Here is a 21,063-nt window from a genome sequence, read left to right on the forward strand (position 1 = left end):
AAACTTAATATTATTTTGATGAATTATTGTTAAATACATTATAATTAAGTTTTTGGGCTGCCACCCTTTTGTATTTATCTAAGGATATTTAATAGTTGGGCAGCCATTTTTATTTCATATTTATCCAAATGTTTTAAAGATAACTTTGGTTGACTTAGTCTTTCATAAACTCCCCATTTTCATTCTTTCAAGAAAACAAAAACCCCTAACCTCTATCCTTCTTATCTCCTTAAAACTTCATGAAAACCACCATAAATTTCCACTAAACCAACCAGCAAAATTTGTTCTTGGTGAAGCTCAAGTTGCTCCTCTCTTTTGTGGTAAGTTACGTTTTTACACTAGACATCTATTAGTGTTTTATCCATATCGTTTTGTATAAAGCTCCATTTTAAGTGATCTAAGACATTATGAAAATCTATTCCATAGATCTATAACTCTTATGAAGGAACCAAAACCTTGTTTGTCTTTTATTTACCCGAAAATAGGTGATGAAGTACAAGCAGGTACTGCCCAGATTTTCTGTTTTACAAACCCTCCCTGTACTACTGTTAGTAAGTTTAGCATAACTTTTAGTAAAAAATTGATATGGGGGTGATTCAAGATGTTCTGAAATTCTAATATACATATCTACAACTGTAAAGAAGACCACACAGTCTAGTTTGTCCTTTTTTATCTTCAAATCTGAGTCAAAACACGAGATAGTGATACTGTCCAGAATTTCTGTTTCAAACATTTTGGGTAATTTTCACCAATATCATGTTTAGTTTGACATGTTAAATTACTTAACTTATATAGATATTTTATTATGTATTTAAGGTATATATATTCTTGTAAAAGCTAAGGGGAAGTGTTTGAGGAAGTGTACGGATTTGGTTTGTCTAGGGCGTAGACGATTCAAACGTCCTCAAGTTGTGGTTGAATTATTTTGTGGCAAAACATCAAGGTTTGTGTACAAACTTAGTAATCTTCTTACTTGCTGAAATATTTTAAAATAACCTGATATTTTGTTGTTCTTGTCTTCAATTAATAGCATTGCATTCGTGTTATATCAAGTATTGCAAGATATTTACTAAATCTCCCACTCGTACGGATTGTTTGATCATTTTACATTCTTGTTGGGACTTTGTCCTTCTTGTGGCAGTGACTTTGTCACTCATCTTGGCATGCCTCTTGATTTGGATCTTTTGCCATCTTGACTTTGGATTTGTAGTTCGTCTTAAATTATGGAACTTATCCGTGTTAAGTATGAACTAGGAAGCCATTTTTAATATGGTTCTTGATTCTCTTGACTATTGGGTTCTGACCCTACTTGATTTGGGGCTTCGGTCCATCTTGATATCTGATTATGCTTAGTGTGATGGCATGACATACATATTAGGCGAAAAATGGATATTTGACAAGCTTTCTTGGATTGATAGTATACGCTTTCTCAACTCTTGAATCTTGAACATTGTTATTGATATTTGGAAACACTTTAAGGGTTGATATTTGATACTTTTGATATATTTGTTCTCTTGTTTTAAATTATATTTCATTTGAGCTACCTATGACTGAAAATGGTAATTGGAGAAGTTAATGGCTCCAAGCCCAAAGTTTATACGCCACTAAGCTTTATGCTTAGCGATAGTTATTTTCTATCGTAGTTAATGTACGGGATACAATTTGAAGACGGCCTTATGAAGTAGTCTTTTTGGGAGCACTTATGGAGATCACATTTGTATATGCACCATGGTTTTGTATAGTTTTGGGACTTGTACATGATATATATGTCACACTTATATATGTTATTTGGAGGCTTGGATATTAAGACCAAAATCTTATAACTTGAATTTGGTAACTTATTTTGATGTTTTAAGGTGTGTTAATAACTCAAGTCTTGTAATATGTTAAATTTACACTTTGCCTTATATATATGTACAAAGGAGAAAACTAGTTTTCCTTTTTATACCCGATAGTTTAAAATTTATGTATAATACAAACTTGCAGTGATGTCGAATAAAAGTATAATTTTGTTAGGAAGTTTGCTTTAATGTGTTGATTATTCAAGAAGGGTTATATCACCTTATGTTGAAATTTTGACATTTTATTTCATATTAAAAAATAAAACAAAAATTATGAATAGTATTTTCGAAAATAAAAATATTACACTTTGGACCTTATCGCATGGGCCTATTTCCGCTACTAAATTATTCTGAATATATTTTTTAATTAATATCTTCTTAATGTTGTAAGTAGTAAATTAGATTTGTTTCGTAAGTAGCACCCTTCCAAAGGGGTTGCTACAAGTTTTGGTATCAGAGCCTAGGTTTGTGATTCTAGGATTTTTGTTATGATCGTACCTAATATTTTTTTTATTTTCTTTCTTGAAAATGACTTGGAGATTATAAATTTTTGCATACTTGTTTAATGTAATTTGATGTATTACTTGTGCATATGCATCATGTACATGTCCCTAATGCAGTGTGATAATTTTAATATGGCCTCTTCTTCGAATAGAGTTATTGAATCCGTTGATGAAAGTTAGGACCATTATAATACTCCGCCTCACCTCCAAGAAGGAGATGGGGTACCTTTTCCTAACCTAAATCATCATCGTGTTAGTGAAAAGGAAGTGGGCAATAATCCAAGAGCAATGGGTTATAGTACTCCTATTATGACTCATCCATTTCAGCAGATGGCTGAGTTCTTTCGTCACTTGGCTGGGACAATGTCAGAACCTAGTGAAATAAATTTTGAGAAGATGAGGAAAATGGGTGGAGTTGAATTTGAAGGCACTACTGATCCCACGGTAGCTGAACAATGGATCGAGCGCATGCAGAGGGTTTTTGAACAACTTGAGTGTACTAATGCTGCCAAATTTAAGTATGCTATCTCTCTTTTACAAAAATATGCCTATGATTGGTGGGTAAGTGTGCCAAATGAAAAAGAAAAACCTCCGGTGCTGACTTGGGATGACTTTGGGAAAGCATTTCGTGCGAAATATGTCCCCCATGTCTACTGTGATGCAAAGAAAAAAGAGTTTCTGAATTTAAGACAAGGGAGTATGTCTATTGCAGAGTATCAACAAAAATTTCTCAGGCTTTCTCGCTATGCTGGAGGTATTATTGATGGTGAAAGAGACAAGTGCAGAAGATTTGAAGAGGGTTTGAATGGTTACATTCGAAAATCTGTGGCAATCTTGTAACTTGAGGATTTTTCCAAGCCAATTTCAGTTGCTCTTACTTGGGAAAGAATTGACAAGGAAGAAGGTACTAGGAGAGAAAATAGGTTTAGGAAGGGTAATTCAGATTATGGCGGTCCATCCAAGAAGGGAAAGTTTGACTATTCCAAGACTGAAAGTGCACAGAAGTCATCATATCATAAGCAGAATAAGCCAAATTTCTCTACTGCTAGTACTCTGAGTTATGGCCAAGGCAAAACTTATACACCTACTTGTGCACAGCACAGTGTGGAAAGAATCACTATGGTGCCTGCAAAAGAGCTTCTGGTGCTTGTTTTATTTGTGGAATTATGGATCATAAAATGAAGGATTGTCCTAATCCTAATCCTCTTTCTTATACACATACAGAGGGCTCAGTTCAAAAGCCTATCACTACTCATTCTCAAGCTAATAGCGGTGCAAGACCTAGAAATATGCAAGCGGCGGGTTCGGGTAGAGCTAATCAGGCTAGCGGGTCGAGATCTACTGCACGAGTATATGCTATGAGACAGAAGAATTACCAAGATGGCCTAGACGTGGTTGTTGGTAAATTTCACTTATTTGGCATATATGTTGTTACATTATTTGATCATGGATCTTCGCACTCTTATGTTTGCTCATTATTTGCATTCCTGATACTGTTAAATCTGTGAGACTTGACTTTGATGTGCTAGTCACGAGTCCATTAGGTCACCAGGTTGTTGTTAACAGGATTTACCGAGATTGTCCATTCATGATTCAAAATCTGGTCTTCCCTGCAGACTTGCTTGAAATGCCCTTCCAAGACTATGATTTTATTGTTGGTATGGATTGTCTCCATAGGCACCATGCATTGGTTGATTGTAGGTTGAAGCAAGTGACTTTTAGAACTCCTGCATACTCACACATAATAGTTCAAGGAGAAAGATCATTGACGGCTAGTATTATTTATGCGGTCTTGTCAAGGAAGATGATTTGTCAAGGTTGTGATACCTATCTTGCTCATATAGTCGATACACAATTGGGGAGTCCAAGTGTTAAGGACATACCAACCGTGTGCTACTTTCCTTCTGTATTTCCTGATGATCTTCCTGGGTTTCCTCCAGAAAGGGAGATTGAATTTCCTATAGAGCTTGTCCCTGGAACTACTCATATTTCTATCGCTCCTTATAGAATGGCTCCAGCTGAATTAAAAGAGTTGAAGGCTCAATTGCAAGAATTTCTTGAGAAAGGTTTTATATGTCCCAGTATTTCGCCTTGGGGAGCTCCTGTTTTATTTGTGAAAATGAAAGATGGCACTTTTAGGCTTTGAATTGATTACCGACAGCTGAACAAGGTAACAATCAAGAACAAATACCCATTGCCTAGAATCGATGACTTGTTTGACCAACTGAATGGGTGCCAGCTTGTTCTCAAATATTGACTTGAGGTTTGGATATTATCAGTTGCGCGTGAGGGAGAAAGATGTTCCTAAAACTGCTTTTAGGACCAGGTATGGCCATTATGAATTTTTGGTAATGCCATTTGGTTTGACAAATGCTCCTGCTGCATTTATGGATCTAATGAACCGTGTATTCAAGCCTTATGTTGATCAATTTGTGGTGGTGTTTATTGATGACATTTTAGTCTATTCCAAGAATAGAGAAGATCATGATAAGCATCTCCGGATTGTCATGCAAATTCTGAAAGAAAGGCAACTCTACGCGAAGCTTTCCAAATGTGAATTTTGGCTGAGTGAAGTGGCATTTTTGGGGAATATTGTATCAGCTGAAGGTGTGAAGGTTGATCCTAGTAAGATTCAAGCTATTGTTGATTGGAAATCTCCTAAAACTCTAACTGAGATCAGAAGTTTCTTGGGTTTAGCAGGATACTATAGGAAGTTCGTGAAGGGCTTCTCTATTATAGCTTCTCCTTTGACCAAACTTTTAGGGAAAGACGCCAAATTTGTGTGGGATGACAAATGTAAAGAGAGCTTTGAAAAGCTCAAATCCTTGTTGATACAAGCTCCAATACTTTCTTTGCCAGTTGAAGGGAAAGATTATGTGGTATACAGTGATGCATCTCACCGTGGCTTGGGTCTCACCGTAGCTTGGGTCTCTCCGTGGCTTGGGTTGTGTTTTGATGCAAGAAGGGAAAGTAATTGATTATGCCTCTCAAAAGTTGAAATCGCATGAGTTGAATTATCCCACTCACGATCTTGAACTTGCTGCCATTTGTTTTGCCTTAAAAATTTGAAGGCGTTACTTGTACGTGGAGAAATGTCACATATTTACTGACCACAAGAGTTTGAAGTACTTGGGTACACAAAAAGAGTTAAACTTGAGACAGCGTAGATGGCTTGAACTCATCAAAGATTATGATTGCATGATTAATTATCATCCTGGTAAAGCTAATGTGGTTGCAGATGCGTTGAGTCGCAATTCCCTTGCAAGTTTAACTCTAAGTCCTTTGCCCTTGCTTCTTGAATTAAGCGCCATGAATGTTTGTCTTTCATTTAATTCTAATGGTTCTATCATTCCTAATTTTCAAGTCAAGCCAATCTTATTTGAGCAGGTCCAAGAAGCGCAGAAGTTAGATGAGAAGCTTGTGAAACGGGTTGAAGAAGTCCAAAATGGAAGAGAATCAGATTTTACATTGAAGAAAGATGATACCTTATTTTATAAAAATAGGTTGTGTGTTCCTAATGATGATGAATTGAGGAAGCGGATCTTGATTGAAGCACATAGTTCGCCTTATGCAATGCATCCTGGAGGTACTAAAATGCACCGGACCATCAAGGAGCACTACTGGTGGATTGGTATGAAGAAAGACATTGCAGAGTTCATTTCTAAATGCTTGGTATGTCAACAAATAAAAGCTAAACATCAAGTCCCAGCTGGTCTACTGCAACCCTTGTCAATACCTGAGTGGAAATAGGAAAGGATAATAATGGACTTTGTTTCTGGACTTCCACGCACACAAAGGAATCATGATGCAATTTGGGTCATTGTAGATAGACTAACTAAGAGTGCTCATTTCTTGGCAATCAGAATGGACTACTCACTGGAACGTTTGGCAGAATTATACATTAATGAGATTGCGAAGCTGCATGGAATCCCTGTTTCTATTGTTTCTGATAGAGATCCAAGATTTACATCCAGATTTTGGTCTAGCTTGGAAGAAGCTTTGGGTTCTAGGTTGAGTTTTAGTACCGCTTTCCATCCACAAACAGATGGCCAGTCTGAGAGGGTAATACAAATCTTGGAGGATATGCTTCGAGCCTGCATTATTAAGTTTGGGGGTAGTTGAGACAAACACTTAGCCCTGATAGAATATTCTTACAATAATAGCTACCAATCAAGTATATGCATGCCTCCTTATGAAGCTTTGTATGGAAAAAAATGCAGAACGCCTCTTTGTTGAAACGAGGTTGGTGAAAGAAAATTGGCAGGTCCTGAGATTGTTCAACAAACTGAAGATAAGGTCAAAATCATCAAGGATCGCTTAAAAATTACCTCAGACAGACAAAAGTCTTATGTTGATCTTAAGAGGCGTGAAATTGAGTATAAAGCGAGTGATAAGGTATTTTTAAAGGTTTCTTCATGGAAGAAGATTATGAGATTTGACCAAAAAGGTAAACTTAGTCCACGATTTATTGGACCTTATGAAGTGCTTGAGAGAGTTGGCCCAGTTGCTTATAAACTAGCTCTTCCACCAGAGTTAGACAAGATTCACAACGTCTTCCATGTTTCTATGCTTAGAAGACACCGCTCAGATCCATCTCATGTTCTTCCTATTGAATCTATTGAGGTCAATCCTGATTTGATATATGGAGAAGAACCAATCCAAATCTTAACGCGTGAGTTAAAGGAGCTTACAAACAAGAGCATTCCCTTAGTGAAAGTTCTTTGAAAAAATCATTCTGGCGAAGAAGCTACCTGGGAGCGAGAAGAGGATATGCGAGTTCAATATCCACATTTGTTTAGGGACTAGTACCAGGTAAAGTTCAGGACGAAATTTATTTAAGGGGGAGAGAGTTGTAACACCCCAAATGTTTACTAATATTTGTATTTTCGATTGAGCATCTTTATAATGAGGAGATATTTTTACTTCGCACTTCCTAAACGTGAAATTTATAATACATGAAAATTCCTTACTCTAGGTTGTGTTAATATTTATAAAGAAGTTCCATGGTGTTGCTATGTATAACACTTAATATTATTTTGATAAATTATTGTTAAATATATTATAATTAAGTTTTTGGGCTGCCACCCTTTTGTATTTATCTAAGGATATTTAGTAATTGAGCGGCCATTTTTATTTCATATTTATCCAAATGTTTTAAAGATAACTTTGGTTGACTTAGTCATCCATAAACTCCCCATTTTCATTCTTTCAAGAAAACAAAAACCCCTACCCTCTATCCTTCTTATCTCCTTAAAACTTCATGAAAACCACCATAAATTTCCACTAAACCAACCAGCAAAATTCGTTCTTGGTGAAGCTCAAGTTGCTCCTCTCTTTTGTGGTAAGTTACGTTTTTACACTAGACATCTATTAGTGTTTTATCCATATCGTTTTGTATAAAGCTCCATTTTAAGTGATCTAAGACATTATGAAAATCTATTCCATAGATCTATAACTCTTATGAAGGAACCAAAACCTTGTTTGTCTTTTATTTACCCGAAAATAGGTGATGAAGTACAAGCAGGTACTGCCCAGATTTTCTGTTTTACAAACCCTCCCTGTACTACTGTTAGTAAGTTTAGCATAACTTTTAGTAAAAAATTGATATGGGGGTGATTCAAGATGTTCTGAAATTCTAATATACATATCTACAACTGTAAAGAAGACCACACAGTCTAGTTTGTCCTTTTTTATCTTCAAATCTGAGTCAAAACACGAGATAGTGATACTGTCCAGAATTTCTGTTTCAAACATTTTGGGTAATTTTCACCAATATCATGTTTAGTTTGACATGTTAAATTACTTAACTTATATAGATATTTTATTATGTATTTAAGGTATATATATTCTTGTAAAAGCTAAGGGGAAGTGTTTGAGGAAGTGGACGAATTTGGTTTGTCTAGGGCGTAGACGATTCGAACGTTCTCAAGTTGTGGTTGAACTATTTTGTGGTAAAACACCAAGGTTTGTGTACAAACTTAGTAATCTTTTTACTTGCTGGAATAGTTTAAAATAACCTGATATTTCGTTGTTCTTGTCTTCAATTAATAGCATTGTATTTATATTATATCAAGTATTATAAGATATTTACTAAATCTCCTACTCGTACGGATTGTTTGATCATTTTGCATTCTTGTTGGGACTTTGTCCTTCTTGTGGCAGTGACTTTGTCACTCATCTTGGCATGCCTCTTGATTTGGATCTTTTGCTATCTTGACTTTGGATTTGTAGTTCATCTTAAATTATAGAACTTTTCTGTGTTAAGTATGAACTAGGAAGCCATTTTTAATATGGTTCTTGATTTTTTTGGCTATTGGGTTTTGACCCTACTTGATTTGGGGTTTCGGTCCATCTTGATATCTGATTATGCTTAGTGTGATGGCATGACGTACATATTGGGCGAAAAATGGATATTTGACAAGCTTTCTTGGATTGATAGTATACGCTTTCTCAACTCTTGAATCTTGAACATTGTTATTGATATTTGAAAACACTTTAAGGGTTGATATTTGATACTTTTGATATATTTATTCGCTTGTTTTAAATTATGTTTCATTTGAGCTACCTATGATTGAAAATAGGAATTGGAAAAGTTAATGGCTCCAAGCCCAAAGTTTATATGCCACTAAGCTTTATGCTTAGCGATAGTTATTTTCTACCGTAGGTAATGTACGAGATGAAATTTGAAGACGGCCTTATGAAGTAGTCTTTTTGGGAGCACTTATGGAGATTACATTTGCATATACACCATGGTTTTGTATAGTTTTGGGACTTGTACATGATATATATGTCACACTTATGTATGTTATTTGGAGGCTTGGATATTAAGACCAAAATTTTGTAACTTGAATTTGTTTACTTATTTTGTTATTTTAAGGTGTGTTAATAACTCAAGTCTTGTAATATGTTAAATTTACACTTTGTCTTATATATATATATATATATATATATATATATAAAGGAAAAAACTACTTTTCCTTTTTATACCTGATAGTTTAAAATTTATGTACAATACAAACTTGCAGTGATGTCGAATGAAATTATAATTTTGTTAGGAAGTTGCTTTAATATGTTGATTATTCAAGAAGGGTTATATCACCTTATGTTTAAATTTTGAAATTGTATTTTATTTTAAAAAATAAAATAAAAATTATGAAGATTATTTTCGAAAATAAAAATATTGCACTTTGGACCTCATGGCATGGGCCTATTTCCGCTACTAAATTATTCTGAATATTTTTTTTAATTAATATATTTTTAATGTTGTAAGTAGTAAATTAGATTTGTTTCATAAGTAGCACCCTCCCAAAAGGGTTGCTACAAAGATAAACATAGTAAAACCCAATATAGTGAATTCAGCCTCGCAGTAATGTCATTGTAATACTTGAGAAATATTCAGATTGGAGTTGGGGTAGTTAAAGGTACCGTATGAGTATTACGGGAATAAAAGAGAGTGCCACTGGGAAGAAGTCAAAATATCAGTTCAGAAGCAACCCTACAAGCACAAGGGCGTGGAGATAAGTAACTACAGATAATTATAGGCAAGGAAGGACATCAAAAGGTCCGTCGAGTATACAATGTAATAAGCTCGCAACTTTATAAGAGTCAGAAGGTCCTCCCTAAATACTACAATGAAAGACTAGCTGAGGAAATAAGGAAGAAGGTTTCAACCTAAGCACAGTGACCTAAAGAGGAAATGGTCATGTAAAATAGTCTCACTACAATATTATATGCACTCCATAAGAAAGTGGTCCAGCACCTATCGTGGCTAATGAACGGGAAGTAAAATCAAAGGTAGGATTCGAGATCATATGAGTTGCACAAAAATTCCGGCATGCGTGTGAATTTAGATAAGCTAAGTATGTACGCAACAAGGGGGTAGAAAGATCAGGAAAAGTAATAGCTTACGTTTAAAGAAAGCTGAGAAGAAACGAAAGGAATTATTCGATCAATAATCCAGAGTTAGTTACGTTATGAACGCATTTAAGATTTCGGAGTATTATCCATGCAGCATATATGTTGGCAATCATACAGCCGTAGAAAACTCCAGTATAAGTTAAAGGAAAGAATTGAGTTCAGGCCATAGACAAAGGATTGAATTATTAGAAGATTGTATCATGGATATTCCATAGCGCCCATAAAAGGCTAAAGAAATAACTAATACCAGGAGAGCCTACAGAAGGAAGAGGAAACTAAAAAGTTACACCAACTAAGTAAATCAAGAGTCTGATTATTGAACCCAGGAAATTATAGACCTCGTGATTGAGAACATTGCAGGATCACTCTTAAATATCAGAAGTACAAGAGAGATAGTACAGTAGCCATATTCTATAACAGCTCTACGATAAAGCCAGATAGAAGAATACCAGCCTCATAAGAAGTCAATATGAAGCTCCCAACGGATTGTGTATGCACCAAAGGTGCAAGTATTATAATAGAGCTTCAAATTGTGGATGTGAATGATATCTATGTGGAGGGGAGGTCATGAAAGAGATAGAAGATGTGATGCGAGACTTTAAGGTAAGTAAGGTAAAGGTGGACAACATACGAGATACTCAAATACAGAAGGTTGTGAATAGTCCATACTTCGGATAGAAGGCTAGAAGTGCTAGGATTCAATATCCAAGAATGATAGCGGCGTCAACAGTGGCATATCTTCCAACCTATGGTTTCTAAATATCGAGAGGTCTAGCTAAAAGAGTAAAGAAGAGTTAGAGACGATGTGATGTCTCGCTTGATGTTCCAGAATAACACAAGGAAATCTATGGTGCAAGCAAATTGAAGAAAGGTTGCGAGTAGTATAAATAGACATATATAGGTCGCAAGCTAAAGTATGGTAAAGCGACAAGGTTTTAGGAAGACATGAGTAAGGACAAGAAAGGGCGAGTGAAAAGGTGACGAGAAATGGATAAGTCCTCGGGATTAAGCCCATGAACACAAGAGAGCTAATGGTTTCTCTAAGTTATAGAAAGCTCAGCATAGCCTGAACGCATTTAGAAGAGATGGAATGTTGCCCTGGTAGTAGAATGAGAGTGTAATTGTGATAGATAAAGGATTATGTTTGGGCCTTCGATTGAGTAATTATTCGAAGAGAATTTCATGAATTGTACGGGATTAAAATACCCACGTAAGTGAATCACATTGGGATGCTATAAAATACGATTATTGAAGTACAGTATCGCCGCTAAATGGATCAGGAAAATCACTTCAAATATCCCCCGATGAAAAATAAGCCCTAGTGGCAAGGTATTACGTAAGAAGTTTCAAGTTATCAGTGGTATATTGTAGAACAATATTGAGGTGAATCAACGATGGATGGACAAAAGACACAAAGTATGAGATGAGAGTGGGCCATCAGTCTTAAGATAAACAGTAATGAAGAAGCGTTAAAGGACTTAGATTTATACATATAAGATAAGCAACGAGAGTAACCTGGAGTTTGGTAGCAGACCTCAGTGACGATAAAGATAAATCAAAGTAAGAGTTATGGTATAGTATGACCTACCTAGATGCAGTAAAGTCATACGGATTGATAACTGGGTCTACGAAATAAAATATAGCAATATTCGTAAGTTCGACAAAGTACCGAGCAAAGAACTTCAGTACACCTATAGATGCCCAGAGGGACATCTTATCAAGCTCTATATATGTTTGCAAAGTGAAGCCTAGAGATTGGCTAAAAGCCGGAGGAAAAATGAGAGAAAAGCCGCATAGGCGCACTTAGAAGGTCAGAGTTGTACATGTTGCATGACAGAAGGTAGCAACAGTTACGAGATTGGAAGGATTCTGATCACAAGTCATGGTATGAGAAAGAAGCCTAAAGGGGGGAATGCCCTGGCCTTTGGATTTATTCATAGAACAGTTGCCTAGATGGCAAGGAGAGTACTAAAGTATTCGCAAGAGCTATAGGTTATGAAAATGATAAGTGCATCAGTCAACATTCGAGGATGAATATTCCAAAGGGGGGAATGATGTTACACCCCATATTTTTGTACGTGAAAGTATGTCATAAGTAAATTGATGGAATTTCGAAAATGAGATGTTACATCCCGCATTTTCGTATGTTAAAGTTTCGTCGTAAGTTAATTGACGTAAGTTCGAGAATGAGATTATTTTGAGATTATAAGCATTATGCTACTTCGAACAAGTGATGTGTAAATTCGTGAAGGTGAGAGGGTAAGCAAATCAAAGAAAATAAATTTCGTCGAAATTTGACAATTTGGGATAAAATATGGTCCGAGCTATAATACCCGGTATTTATAGACTAGTACCATACAAGGTACCGCATGACCATGATAGTAAGGCGTATAAAGTGTGTTAAAAGTGAGTAGCATTTTAAGTAAGTTGAGATAATTCTTACTTATGTGGATATTTGGTTAATTATAGATTTTTGGGAAAAGATTAGTAATTAATTAATGATAATTTTGGATAAGCTTAAGGTGCCTAACGTGGCAGCCCAAGCAATGACTCATTAGTCATTAAAAATAGGTGGCGCATCTAAGGAATTTGGTGGCCAAATCATTTCCTAATGTGAGGCCCACAGAACCAACAAATTTAGAGGTTCCTTATCTCATTAAGATGCTAAGCTTGCTAAGAACGGATGGAGCTCACCACTTTTAAAGATCTCTCTATCTTGGAATCTCTTTTTATCTTTACTTCATTAAGGAATTCATACGAGATTATCAAAGAATTCGTAAGTAACGGATCTCTTTATCTTGGAATCTCTTTATCTTTACTTCATTAAAAAATTCATACGAGATTATCAAAGATCTCTTTATCTACAAGCAACGGGTCTCCTTCAGCACAAAATTCATACGAGAGTTATACTGCGTAATAGCAACGGGATTTGCAATTCTAAGGGAGCACGGTGCAATCTTTCTCAAGAATATCACACGGATTTTTCCCTACTTCAATCCGCCGTTACATGTTTTCGCAAAAGACATGTGTTAGAGGGATTGTCAAGAGAATCGGCTCAGGTATGTTAAGGCTATCCCTTCTTTCCTTTTGGCATGATCCAAATGATACAAATGAAACGAGCAAAATACGCAACTTTCATAAATGACTCTATTCATAGAAATACTAGGGGTGTCTATATTCTTGATTCCCCATGTGTCTTATTATTCTATCATTTGTTCATGGGTCTCAGAAAATACGTAAGTTGATAAAGTTTATTTCACGATATTAATCAAAGACATAATGGTCTTATGACATTCCGAAAGATGTTATTGACGTACTTCTCATGCATTGCATTCATTTATATATGTACATTGACCCATGACCAAATGGTGCTATATACGCGTATATATGTATATGGGATATGAGAAAAGGTTATGGCATTATATACGCACCACCACCTGATCAGCTGGTATACGTTGATGATTTTGCCCACAGTGGCCTAAAAGATATGATGGGATGCCCTCACATGCTTGATGATATTATGAACGCATATACCTATGCATGGTATGAGATTTATACGCATATGCATGAGATTGTAAATATTAATAATTCATAGAGTTGTTCAGACTTACATGTTGAGTTTTTTACTCCATGTTTCTCTCATGTCTATTATTTACTGATTTTCATTCCTTACATACTCGGTATATTATTTGTACTGACGTCCCTTTTGCTGGGGGGCGCTGCGTTTCATGCCCGCAGGTCCCGATAGATAGGTCGAGAGTCCTCCAAGTAGGCTATCAACTCAGCGAAAGATGTTGGTGCGCTCCATTTGCTCCGGAGTTGCTTGTTTGGTCAGTATGATTTAGACGTCTATTGTTTGGTATGGCGGGGCCCTGTCCTGACCTTTATGATAAGTATATACTCTTAGAGGCTTATATACAGATGTTATATATACGGATACTTGCATGGCCTTGTCGGCCTATGTTTTAAGTATATAAAGGATCACATTGGCCTTATAGGCATGTATGTCACAGGTATGAGTTTCTATATAAGGTTGGGTCGTTCTATGTCAGGTATTCCCTCATGTTTACTCTATTTATCTCATGACGCCCCTTCTGGCCCATTTACCTATGATGATGTAATAGGAAAGATACGATTACGTTGGTACTCGGTTGAATAAGGTACCGGGTGCCCGTCGCGGCCCATCAGTTTGGGTCTTGACAAGTGACAATAATGACAATCCATCATTACACATCTTAATAAAGATCTCATCATTCATGGAAATAGTCTCCCCAAAATGAAAGCCTAAGGGCTATTTCATACTAGGGAGGATAGTTAGTTGACAAGACCGTATTCCGCATTTTAATTCATACAATATGTGACTGCTTCAATCTTCTGTCACAAACAAAATGGAGATATATGTTAAGCCTTACCTATATAAATTAATTTTCGACCCCAAGAAAATGAGGAAATTACTTTTATTCTCCTATGGAGTCACTGGACAGCAAAAAGTTAACATACTTGCATAGTCAAGCGTGTCACACTTCACACATACTAATCCATTTACATACGCTACAGATTTACGCGATCTTACATATTATATTTTCAAACTTAACGTGGTCTATTACCATATTACATATTCATCTCATACAAAGGTTACAAAGGGCACATCCTATAAAACATATTAGGTTGCTGGTCTCAGATAGAGAGGTAAATAACGTCTAGGATCAGGATCCGAATTCCACACTGAGAATGCACTTGTGCATCTCATGTATTTCTCTGTCATTTCAGGGAAGTGTCGATCTATAACATCTTTCAATGTCTCTGTCTTGTTAACCCATTCGAAGCCTTTCTCTGTGTAGGTTCGCGCATTGAAATTAGTTGTAAAGAATCGATCAGCTTCTAGCCTCCTGAAGAAAATAAAAAAGATTGTCACGCGTATTAGCACAAAGACCAATTCTATATTTTGCACATACTACTGCAACATATTGACTTACCTTGAAGCAATGAGCAGAAATATGTTGAAAGCAGTCTCACTAATGGCAAAGCCTTTAATTTTCTTCTCCGCGTGTAGACCAACTTGGAGATCTAGCTTCTCAACATCATCACCATATACTTCTCGCAAAGCTTCAATTACTTCTTCATCATCAGTTAAATCCTCCCACTTGCTAATTGGTATCATCAGCAAATTCCTTCTAAACTCATTGTACCGTGGTATTCCCCTCTCTCTATCTCTATAAACTAGAGTTTAAAATAGCAATTTAGTATGTAGTTTCTATGATATTCGAGGACAATGTTTTATGTCATAGGGAAGAATGGATAAACATACTTTCTAACGCGGCCATGTCAACTAAATCTGGTCTTTCTTCTCCATCAATATCATGAGGAACAAGATTCCTCATCCACGTCGGATAATTCCACAATGTAGAAGCTCCAGATGACTGATGACCCATAGATACGAGCATCTGCTCTATACCAATTTTGGACAAGCTTTTTTCTCCTTCTTTCCCAATCATTTCCGTCATAGGAATCCTGATCAAACTAGACAGTTAGAAATTCATATATCCTAACAAGTTCTTTTCCTTTTTATTAGTACATCTCCTGGCTATTTTACTTCTAGATTTCAACAAATCTGGCCTTTGTTGTGTTATAATTCATATATATGGATCAGATTCTTATTCATATCCTGAAATCAATTCCCAGATTTTATTTAAAAAATTGTCATATAGCAAGGCAACAACTTGTTTCTAATGCAAAATGTGTAATTGGAGAACATACTCTTCTTGAATAGGCAAGGATTTGTCTTCTGAAGTAGTCGACTTCAAGTCCCTCAGAACAATTTTGTCAGGTAAAAGTGAGTGCATTCTGTAGACGCTAACAAATTCTTCAGTCAACGAGTAGGGAGTCCCGTGATCTCTGGGCCTTTTAAGACCAACTAATCCACTCAGAATTGGTCCAAACTTAGGTCCTAACAAATCCTTGATTTTCTTCCCCAAAAGTCCATACCTGAATCAAAGTAGACTCTGTTAATTAACATTAATAGTTAATGTTATGGTCATTCGCAATGCTAAGCATGATGCACGACATTTTAGAAGATCAAGACAACTAAGTGAATACTGGGAAGCTGTTTGTTAATTCAACCACAGTAGTAGCAGCAGTATTTAGCAGTGGGTTTACCAGTTGATCCTTGTTCCCGCAACTACAGTATCAGTCTTAGCAAGTTCAATTGTCAAATCAAGGGTATGGATTTTAGCAATGACTGCTGAAGTTATCAATCTTGCATGTCGATACAGCTTTTCATCATCAAATTCAGGGTAATGCTCCTGAAACAAAAATCAGGCTTTTAATCAAACTCGGTTCTTTTAAGGTGCAAAATTATCCTGAAGAAGCTGAAAAGAAAAGCATACTTTTAGCATATCACATATGGCATTATGTTCCTTCATAAACAAGGCCTGCAACAGAGAGAAGCCTGCCCAATCGTTACGAACATCTCCAGATATTGGAATGCCATTATCGTCATGTTCAAGAAGTCCATCTCCTGAGACCCTGAGCTTTCCACCTTTAAATGTTCTCACCCTAATCATGCCCTCCTTATTATTCCCATATATTACACTCCCATCCCTAGCAAAACAGTAGGAACATATATAATTCATCAGATGAAATAAAACTCCATCACTAGACTAACTTCCAATCTGCATTACAATGAAGTAAGAAATCCAATTGAGTTCCGATTGGACAGTGTGGACATGAGTTGACCAGCGTATATGTCAACAAGGAATAATATTTCCGCCTCCTTTCCCCCTCCATCTCCACCGTAGTTGTTACTTCACTCTTTTAGCATGCTACTAAGCAGCACTTTGATACAGTATTTAGTTGAGTTTACTATTGATTTTAATAGAATCTATTTTGCTTGACTGAATATAACATGCAACAGTCTCTCTTGAAGTTTCTCTCCATTAACAAAGAATAACCTGCTATTAGCACCATTCGATTGTGGGTGTATTCATGCTTTTGTAAATTTATGACAGTTTTAGATTTTGGGATGCAAGAGCATGGACTTGATGATGTATTTATCTTTGTTCTTCTTTCCTTGTCCAATAATCTTGTCGGTTTAACAGGTAATTCTTTTCCACCAGTGTCTTATATTATTAGCTTAGTCCATCACCAGTAGGGTATTTAGTTTTATTGCTGGCTTTGGAGTGAATAGAAGTACAAATAAAGTCACAAAAGTTCAAAATATGAGAGAACTTTTTAGGTTTTCTCTGGGGATTTAGAAGTTTTTGAGTCTACTCACCACCATGGGGTCCTTGAATTCAAATGCCCAAACTTCAGATCAGGTGAACCTGTAGGAAGTTTTCTGGTCTTAAAGAACTTAAATGACTTCAACGGGCACCCTGCTGCAACATCTTCAGGCGCTCTAAGCTCGACCTGTCAAAATATTTGTGTAAGAGAAACACAAAACACACCTTTACCATGATGAATACTCTAAATACTGCCTCCGACAAGTTATACGTAGGTACCTGTTCAGTGTCCTCCATATGGTCATTCCAATCATGGATCATAAATTGTACCCAGGCGCACGCTATCATGTTGAATTGGCTCCCGCAATCTGTGCACTTTCTCCTTTCCAAGAGCTTCGTGGCCACCGTTACTGGATGAGGTTCCAGTATCTACATAATCAAATGATATTGTCATAACTCCAAAGTGAATGAGAGATATCAAGCTATAGATTACAGATAGCGATATGACTAAGGCACATTTATTGGATCATGCTAATTAGCTGTCAAAAAATGATCAGAATAAAAGAATTGAAACAGGTTCAATAAAGCTGAAAGAATAAAATGATTGTATTGTTAGCTTACCCCATAACTTGAAGTTGATGGTGGCATGTTGCGACCAAAGAAGGTTCCATGACTGCCTACTAAATGATCCGCAGGATGATTGCACGTACCATCAGCAGTCCGATACGAAAACTCTTCTGTGTCATATTTCTTGCCATTAACTTCTCCAACACGTAAGAGGTTGTATCGCTGGTGTAAGTGTCTTCTTAGTCCTAGGTAAGCCAACCCGAGTAACACTGGTAATCTATGCCATAGATCAAACTTGTCCAAAAGATGTACCACCTGACATATCAAAAACAGGAGCATCAGTAAAAATAACATTCTAGTTTGTAAAGCATAATATCACATGGTAAAAGAAGGGAACAGAGAAAACTAACATAGAACAAGATTGTGTCAAAGAGAGACATCTTCGCTACAACATGCCGGAGTTGAGGGTGAATAAAGGCTGCAAGAGAAAATGAGAATGCCATGAGAGTTTCTTAGCTGTTGACCTGTCAATGAAACAAAGGATTAATTCAAGAGGTTGGTTATGAAGACTGAGAGGGAAGATAGCATTTAAAAGAGTTGAACCAGTGTCAAACCTGTCCTGTTTCCTGTCTTCAATTACTCATATCTGTAGGCCCAATCAAGATTGCTGCAATCAACTGTATTCAATTAATCTTTTTTATATTATAAGTGACGCAAATCGAAGACAAGTGTCCAATAGCTCGTTATGGTGATATCTTAATTTTGGAACTGATGAGAAACATATGTATAGTGATTCTTTAATTTGACGAGGATTAATTACCAGTAAACAGCCAAAAGGACCGGTTTTTGAAAGCTACTTAGAACATTAACATCAGAAACATTCTTTTCGTCTTTCATATTTAGAGTAGTTAACTATCCATAAATGATGCTCTTAAAGAAAAATATCAACATCTGATCAAATATTACTCCCATATCCTTCTGACCTTCTCTATCCCCTTTAAAGCAAAACAATAGTAACACTTTTATGTGCTTATTTGACTCGAACTATGTATACATACAAAAAAATATTATACATATATACTAAGATCACGTTTACTGAACACACGGGCAATGGGTTCAACTGAACCTAATACTTTGCACGAAGAGAGTATATTTATATGTGAAAATTCACAAAAATTGCAACAAATAGTAGGTCTGAACCCATAATTTTGAACATATAGTACGTCCAATGCTAGAAAAACCTAAAGATTGACCCATAAAACTTAAACTTATATCCTAAATCCGCTTTTGTCTATATACTAGATTCTCCTATGCTCTCAAAGAAGAAAAATAAGAAAACAAACTTTATAAGAGCGATGCAAGTAGTTGGTAAAGAATTTCATAGCAAATTAATTACCTCCAAACTAACGAACCAGTTGAAGAATAAGTAAAGCCAGCATCAGCTTCTTGCTCTAGGAAATGTGATGCAAGAAATTGGTAAAGTGGAAAGCAACATCTATATATCTGTCTACTTTTTCTAAAGCCTTTTCGAGCATTATTTGATCTATTGATGTTCACACATTATTTTGGGAACAGTAACTTCGTATGAGATTCAAAGAAGCTGAAGTGACGCTTTCATAACACGTCCACAATATTCCAAATTAACTAAACCCCATTGTATGAATTTCGTTGGGTCTCTTTCTTGTTTCCCTTTTCTCAGTAGAAGTTGCATTATCCTGGGTATTAGACTATTAGTGCATGTTACAACTATTCTGCGTAACTCGTCCTAACTCAATAATTGAGTAGATATCTCCTATGTTACTTGTGTCGTCATTTAAAGTTTAAATTCTATAAAGCGATAGGTTTAAAAGATAATTGGCAATAACTCTTCATAATAATGACATTAATAATTACTCATCTTGCACGACGTTATGTGGCGACCTTTTCATCACCAAATGAAAATGTTGTGTCGCTGCAATAGATAGTTCAGCTGCGGATAACATGTTCCTATTTTGAGCAGCAACCTACCATAAATCTATGTTTACTTTTTGGTGAGCAAAGCCGCCACCAAAAAAAATGTGGAGACTAAAATCGCCATAAAAAAGTAAACAAAATACGCCACAAATATGATTGCAGGTAGGCTGCCATTTAAAACGGTGGCATATATTTACTTTTGGTGACAACTAAATAAATCGCCCAGAATATCATCATTGAAAACCTCATTTCCTGTAATGTTGGATCGGATTAGATTAATAACTTTGTGTTAATAGCTACGACCTAATTAACCTTCTTTTGAACTTGAAAAATAAAGTATATTACATGCTACAACAATTTAAGTTAAGTTAAATGACATCTAACATTCTAACTACGCCTTATTGTTTACCTGTAAAATGGTACAATTGAATTTATACATGGTTTCTAGACAAGTGAACTAATTTGATCCTGAAATAATACAATAATTGAAGAAATGTATAATACTTAGCCTTGAAATGTAGATGAAACAACAGAGATGACAGTTCCGGGAACAAGGTTTCTGGGCACAGCAATGATGAGATCAAAGAGCAAGAAAATAAGATTGTATTAAGCTTTGTATAGAATATAGTATAAGTTTTGTCAGAAAATTTGTCCCCTTTCTAATGATAACTGAGCTTACTACTTATAGCTATGTCTAGGGAAGGAGATCCTAGGATCGTGTCCTCCTTTAATGTCAATTATGAGGGTCATTGATGAGAACGTAAGGGTGAACATCAATGCCAAATTCTCTGTAACAGACCGTCGCTCTTAATGCTGCAGAATATTCCCTATTAAATGCCACCGGGCGCAAAGCATTTAACACACCTTTATGAACGTTATCCTTTCCGGTGACAAGCGGAATGGCTGTGTTCGGTATTCGGCCATCCCAGTCTTGGGTTTCACATGTCCTCCCTTTAGACAACTACGTGTCATGTCATATTTCACCTTATACAAATAATCCCTCTGCTTTCTGGTGACATAAATTTGTGTTACCGAGAAGCTGGTAGAAACACCTTTTTGGTA

General features: G+C 36.1%; 2 protein-coding genes across 4 annotated transcripts; one reads left to right on the forward strand and one right to left on the reverse strand.

Moving 5' to 3' along the window:
• Positions 1-2,632: 2,632 nt before the first annotated feature.
• On the forward strand, positions 2,633-4,490 carry LOC107792581 (uncharacterized). The gene is made up of 4 exons (XM_016614805.2): positions 2,633-3,098; positions 3,213-3,487; positions 3,529-3,745; positions 3,874-4,490. The coding sequence occupies exons 1-4, from the start codon at positions 2,633-2,635 to the stop codon at positions 4,488-4,490; spliced, it is 1,575 nt and encodes a 524-aa protein (XP_016470291.2).
• Positions 4,491-14,704: 10,214 nt separating this feature from the next.
• LOC107792583 (alpha-dioxygenase 2-like) lies at positions 14,705-19,750 on the reverse strand. 3 transcript variants are annotated; one of them, XM_075251425.1, is made up of 12 exons: positions 19,445-19,750; positions 18,663-18,715; positions 18,459-18,572; positions 18,103-18,363; positions 17,761-17,910; positions 17,535-17,668; positions 16,648-16,861; positions 16,418-16,563; positions 16,019-16,246; positions 15,570-15,772; positions 15,238-15,481; positions 14,705-15,150 (listed from the first exon to the last, which is right to left on the reverse strand). In XM_075251425.1, the coding sequence occupies exons 3-12, from the start codon at positions 18,549-18,551 to the stop codon at positions 14,925-14,927; spliced, it is 1,899 nt and encodes a 632-aa protein (XP_075107526.1). In that variant the 5' UTR covers positions 18,552-18,572; positions 18,663-18,715; positions 19,445-19,750; the 3' UTR covers positions 14,705-14,924. The 3 variants fall into 3 exon arrangements, with proteins under 3 accessions (XP_075107526.1, XP_075107527.1, XP_075107528.1); XM_075251426.1 differs by having other exon boundaries at positions 18,459-18,526; positions 19,445-19,585; XM_075251427.1 differs by lacking the exon at positions 18,663-18,715 and having other exon boundaries at positions 18,459-18,526; positions 19,445-19,571.
• Positions 19,751-21,063: the final 1,313 nt, after the last annotated feature.

Source organism: Nicotiana tabacum, chromosome 4 (genome assembly GCF_000715075.1).
Source record: "Nicotiana tabacum cultivar K326 chromosome 4, ASM71507v2, whole genome shotgun sequence".
In the NCBI taxonomy this organism is placed as follows: domain Eukaryota; kingdom Viridiplantae; phylum Streptophyta; class Magnoliopsida; order Solanales; family Solanaceae; genus Nicotiana; species Nicotiana tabacum.

Bases quoted from the DNA above. Each gene is read 5' to 3' on its own strand.
- LOC107792583 (XM_075251425.1), bottom strand. From the start codon at position 18,551: ATGGCATTCTCATTTTCTCTTGCAGCCTTTATTCACCCTCAACTCCGG. The intron at 15,773-16,018 runs GTATGTTCTCCA...TAGTTTGATCAG, and splicing joins TCCTTGCCTATTCAAGAAGA to GATTCCTATGACGGAAATGA. The intron at 15,151-15,237 runs GTAAGTCAATAT...TATTTTCTTCAG, and splicing joins TTTCTGCTCATTGCTTCAAG to GAGGCTAGAAGCTGATCGAT.
- LOC107792581 (XM_016614805.2), top strand. From the start codon at position 2,633: ATGGGTTATAGTACTCCTATTATGACTCATCCATTTCAGCAGATGGCT. The intron at 3,099-3,212 runs GTATTATTGATG...AGCCAATTTCAG, and splicing joins GCTTTCTCGCTATGCTGGAG to TTGCTCTTACTTGGGAAAGA. The intron at 3,746-3,873 runs GTAAATTTCACT...TTGATGTGCTAG, and splicing joins TGGCCTAGACGTGGTTGTTG to TCACGAGTCCATTAGGTCAC.